The sequence below is a fragment of the Astyanax mexicanus genome, unplaced genomic scaffold, assembly GCF_023375975.1.
Source record: "Astyanax mexicanus isolate ESR-SI-001 unplaced genomic scaffold, AstMex3_surface scaffold_36, whole genome shotgun sequence".
NCBI lineage: Eukaryota > Metazoa > Chordata > Actinopteri > Characiformes > Acestrorhamphidae > Astyanax > Astyanax mexicanus.
This window is the reverse complement of record NW_026040046.1, coordinates 2,174,423-2,180,000: the sequence shown is the minus strand read 5'-3', so window position 1 is coordinate 2,180,000 and position 5,578 is coordinate 2,174,423. Positions and strand designations below refer to the sequence as shown.

Here is a 5,578-nt window from a genome sequence, read left to right as displayed (position 1 = left end):
TGCATTTACTTATTTTAACCTCCAATAAAACAGAGAGATAAATGTAACTGGTCTCGTGTCTGTAGTTTGTTTGTGGCTGAACAGTGTCTACAGTGGTGTGAAAAAGTCTTTGCCACCCTTATAATTTCTTTTTTTTTTGCATGTTTGTCACATTTAATGTTTTAGATCATCAAACAAATTTAAATATTAGTCAAAGACAACACAGATAAACAAAAAATGCAGTTTTTAAATAAATGTTTAATTATGATTTTATTTATTAATTCAAATTAGTTACGGATGTGTTTTTATGAAAATCGATTTTCTTTCAGTTTAAACTCCCGTAGTTTAGAGCAACCCCATTACCCGCACTTTCAGCACACACAAACAACACAGCGATTAGGGAAAAGCCGGTGCTTGCGTGAATGAGTTCAGTTTTTAGTCCTTGTAAGATGTGTTTCAAAACAGTTGCTTCTAAAGGACACAGCACAACGAATTTATTCAAGTGCTGCTCCCACATTTAAAAAAGTGTAGCTGTGGTAGGATGAACTGAATATGTGGAAAATGTCATGTTAGGAGTTTAGACAAATTAGTTAAAATACCAAATTATTTATACTGAACAATAGCAGAATAGCTAAATGCTTAAATAAATTCATGCTGAGTAAAAATGTATTTCTCTTTGTTGCCTTTGACTCTAATTGGCAAGATTTATGTATACTGTTGTAATTTTAGGTCAATAGTGCAAGATTTTATCATAATTTGATTATAGTCTCTTCTAAATCTTCCAATTTTAAAGCATTTTATGGTGCTAAGCATCACATACATAAAACAGCAAGAGCAAGCTCAACGACTGAACATTCAGTACTTCCAATTTAAACAGTTACTTTAAAAAACGCCACAAAATAATACAATAATTCCTTCTGTCTCCAACTCTCAGAACTAAACTTGGTGCTTTACTCAGGAAACTTTCAGATGAAACATATTATTTGGCTCTAGAGCTGCATGTAGAAGGTGGGTGGGTCCAGGATTAAACCGCTCTCAGGGTCATTGGCGTAATCCTGTAGCGTCGGGGGAGTGTGAGTGGCGGGTGCTTGGGGGGTTGATGGGTGGTCCTCTTGGTGTCCGACAGGCAGGGGGTTGCTGTAGATGTAGTAGATGTGGGAGTTGTCTCTGGTTGGTTCCTGTCTCTGGAAAAGTGCAAGTGGGTTTCGGAAGCCCCGCCTCTTTCTTCTTACCTGTGCATCTACAGGCTCTGCCTCTTCGGCCCGACACACAGCGGAGGCACTGCAGGAGGCAAGACATAACAACTGAGACCTGCAGTCAATTAATAGAGAAAAGAACTGTTAACATAACTAATAACAGAAGCAACAGATCAGTTGGTGTCACCTCCTGCGGCTGTGAAACGACACACAGCAGAGGACTGCCGTCACCGTGACGATGAACACAGCCAGCGACAGGATGACCATGTTGAACACCCTGAACTCTGTCAATCAGAATAAAGAATAGATGGTAACAATTTAATACTGACATATATTGTGATTAAAATATTACGATAATGGTGATATCATTTTAACACATATTTTAGAATATGTCATTATCACTCAGGACCCGCTTGACCTGCATTAAGCCAGTGTTTGGAAATTAAGTAACAAACACACATGTAGTATTAAACAGCAGAACTTTCTTAAACTAAGCAGTAAAGTGATGTCATTCTGTCCATAAAAAAATAATTCAGCTGGGAAACACCCCCACACTTAAGCAGAGTTGTCGAGTAAGTTACATTACCTAAGTAGAAATGTTGGTTATCCATACTTTACTGAAGTAATTATAGTTCAGACAACTTTTTACTTCTATTCCTTACATTTTAAAAACAGCCTCGTTACTCCTATTTTATTTCAGCTGGTTTTCATTCCGGCTTCTTATCCTTAAAAAACCCTATCCAGATAAATCTCTCCATCCAGATAGAGTGAATCTGATTGTGATTGGATGTAGAGAAGTATAAATATATATTATTTCGACACCCTATTGGTTTATACGATCTGTCACACCTGCACACCTAACGTCCCCCCTCCCCCCACTCCAGCGAGAAAAAGCAGACGTATGTATGAAGATGATCCATGCAGAGACTCTCAACTAAGCTTATTTAATATATTTATATTCTACTAAAATACATTCTTTTACAATCAGCATATATGCAGCTTCAACTTAAAATACAAAATGATTTTTTATGTTTGTGAGGGTTAATTTGAAGGTTTTAATACATGTGAAAAATGAATGAATCTGAATAATTACCTAATCTTTAGTTAGCACAACTGGAGGTGGTTTTCTACCATTCTTGATGTTTGAGTTGATCTTGATTTTTACATTGTACTTACTATAGATATTATACAACTTATACAACAAAGAAAATACACAAGAAATGTATTTAATCTAATTAAATACTGAAAATACAGTATAGAATACCCAAAAGTGCATGTGCTGTGCATTCCTGTTTACTAATTTGGATTACTGATTCTAATTCTGTTCCATAAATGTTGCATTATCACTGATGAAATAATTTATTTATTTATTAATATATTTTTAACTAATGATCAGTAGATGTGAGAAAAGTTCATCAGAATTTGAACATTAACAAATACTCACACATGACACTTATTTATCAGTATGGATATTCATATTAGAAATGTTAGCAAATCATTAGTTTATCAGAATTTAAATATGAATAAATCGCACGTAAATACGAATTTTAAACCAGGCAAATGTTTATCAATTGCAGTTCACGTTGCCAATGCGTTAATTAGTATTCACAAATGTGATAGCAACTTTTTAATTTCTAAACATGTGAAAAATAACAGTTAATAATCATGAATTAATTGTATATTAATGAAAGTTATTATAAAGTGTTACAGAAATAAGTATAAGTCAGTAAGCGGGACGCTGGAGGACTGGACAGGCTGGTGAGGAAAGCTGGGATTAGATCTGGAGATCTTAACACCACACTGGCAGAGAGGAGAGCCCTCAGCAAGCTGCTGAACATCATGGACAATGTTCTGCTGAGTAATGACTCAGTACCTCCAGGTAGCTAGTAGGAGGGATTTAGATGTGTAATGACCTATTCATTAACTATTCATTCAGTATCATTTAGGTGGATCTGCATATAAGTTGTTCTTAAGCGAGTTATTTGTGGGTCAGAATTTTCTTAGGTTACAAAGGAGTTTCACCACTATATACTTTACAAAGGTTTTCAGGAAATGTTTATAATTTTAAGAATGTTCTGAAGTAAACGGATATGTAGTTCTTAGCCTTAAGAGCGTATTGAAAAATGTACCGTTGCATCTCCCCTCTCTCTGCCCGCCTGCACAGGCAATGCAGCAATCAGTTGAATACAAGCCTAACGATGACTGACAGCTATCTATACCCATTTAAAGCAACTTTTCAAAGTATATTTTTAACATATAACGTATATTTTCAGTATCTCACATTTAGCATAAAATAAAACAACAGTAGCCCACAACATTTCTCAGGGCTACATGTTTATTCAAGAAAGGCAAAAGAAGATTAAGGGTGCACTATCGCCCCCCTAAAACAGGTCCAGTGTTGTCTATGAATGAACTACAGGGGATAACTGTGGATAAACTCACCATAGATGGCTGCTCTGGTGTATGCATTCAGTTCAGTCGTGCCATTAAATGGCAGGGCGACACTCGTGGTGCTCAGGCTGGCACTCATGGTACCAGTATCACCCCAACACAGAGACAGAGTGAGAGTTACAACCTGGACAGTAGCTGTGGTAACTCAGGAAACACCACCCCCCCAACCCCCATTCGCCCGCATTCTTTGCCAAGCTCTTGCCCTTGTCTGTGCATGGCAGCTCATTCAGAATGAACTGGCAAGCTTTGGAGGGGACCCCTGACAGAATGCAGAATGCACCCAACACAGTAGCATACAAACAGAGCTTTAGTTCATCCAAAAGTACAAGTAGAACACCCTGCATTTCAGATACATATTTGAGCAAAAGCTGCACATTCCCCCATCTAGTGCAAAGTGCGCACAAGACGAATTTCACCACATACGTAAATACGTATGTGAGACGTAAATAGTCATTCTGATTGGTGGTTTGGTAAAAAGGGTTAAATGTAGAGAAACCAACTCTTTCTAATGGTGATGAGTGTAAAACAGAAGCTACAGGTGTTCATACATGACAGCATCAGAAACAAGAGTTACTGTCCTGCATTACTGTCCAGGTTCCTAGGATTCATTTATGTAACATATACTGGCCCTGAAACTGAACTGCTGGGAGGTAAACACCACTGGTTTTCTGTAAAGAAGAGCCATTCATACACACAGTGGGTTCTGCGTATCACCACTGATTCACGGAATCGCTTTGAAGGTCCCGTATCAATTTGAATTTAATATTAATTCATTTAGGAATATTTCACTTACAATTACAGATTTTGTTTAGATTTGAAAGAGATTTTTCAAGAACTAATATCTTGATTGTACAATGAACACTTAATGTAGCTTCCCCATTTGTAGACGGCGTGAAACTTTACTGAAGGTTTAATGTGGTTTTATTTTTTAATGTGTTTTTTATTTTGTCTTGAGCACAACTTGAAGTAACAAAAAATAAATAAAATAAAAAACAATCCGACATTAATCTACGTAAAAACTTGTGCCTTTCCAAAGGGGGCTAAACCATGTGATCAGCTCTGTCTTTCTGCAGCACTGCCGTGTGCTCCCTTTCCGTGCACGCTTTTTCCCTGCGCAGTTCTGGAGGCTGCCTTCAAAATAAAAGTCCTGTTTTTTATAAACAGCATTAAATGAAAATAAGAAAATACATTTTGACAAGAATAAAAATTAACAAGCTGAACAGATGATCTTAATTAACTTCTCGGGTTATTTACACTCCCACCAGTTTATTTTTGTGTTTACTTAAGGTAGACATTAAACACAATTTATTTACAACAAGCAACCTTAAGAAATGATTGTAAAAACTCTAACACAGTCCATGTCTGTACTATGCTTACTCAGCTTCTAGCAGTAAAACTAACTTGTGAACTGGACGTTCTACCAGGGAGAGTTTGATGGTGCGTTCACCATTCTTGTTTAGTCCTTTTTCTCCAAAACATGTTTTGACTCTTCTTACCAGTCCATCTTTGTCAGTAAGAGTCTCTGAGACTCCTCCTAGTCTCCACTGACTTCTTGGTATGGATTCATTAGTGTCCATTATTACATCACCAATCTGTAGGTTTCTCTTGGCGCAGTTCCAGCACTGTCTGGCTGTGATGTTGTGCACATACTCTTTTTTCCATCTACTCCAGAATTGTTCTGTGAGATATTGTACTTGACGCCACCTTTTTCTTCCATATAGATCCTCTCTTTCAAATTTGCCTGGAGGAGGTAAGGCTGTGGTGGATTTCATAGTTATCAAATGATTTGGAGTGAGAGGTTCCAAGCTGTTAGGGCTGTTTAGATTATTCATTGAGTTTACCTGAAGAGAGTAGTAGGGTGGCATTCAGAACACTTTTAACAGTTCTTGTTTGGCGTTCCCATACGCCTCCTGCGTGGCTTGAATGGGGTGCATTCATGACAAGTTCACACT

General features: G+C 37.3%; 2 protein-coding genes across 3 annotated transcripts in view; one reads left to right on the top strand and one right to left on the bottom strand.

Moving 5' to 3' along the window:
* The window catches only part of xpnpep1 (X-prolyl aminopeptidase (aminopeptidase P) 1, soluble), a 57,264-nt gene extending 57,217 nt beyond the window's left edge, over positions 1-47 (top strand). For both annotated transcript variants that reach the window (XM_049473284.1, XM_022662103.2), the window contains exon 20: positions 1-47. This exon is cut by the window's left edge and continues 266 nt beyond it. The gene's annotated coding sequence lies outside the window, so the exon portion shown is untranslated.
* si:dkey-246e1.3 (uncharacterized) overlaps positions 1-3,772 on the bottom strand; it is a 3,834-nt gene extending 62 nt beyond the window's left edge. The window contains exons 1-3 of the mRNA XM_049473287.1: positions 3,618-3,772; positions 1,363-1,459; positions 1-1,260 (exon numbers count right to left, since the gene is read on the bottom strand). The exon at positions 1-1,260 is cut by the window's left edge and continues 62 nt beyond it. Coding sequence (XP_049329244.1) covers positions 969-1,260; positions 1,363-1,459; positions 3,618-3,705 — 477 coding nt within the window. The 5' untranslated portion in view covers positions 3,706-3,772 and the 3' untranslated portion in view covers positions 1-968. The remainder of the gene's footprint in view (positions 1,261-1,362; positions 1,460-3,617) is intronic.
* Positions 3,773-5,578: the final 1,806 nt, after the last annotated feature.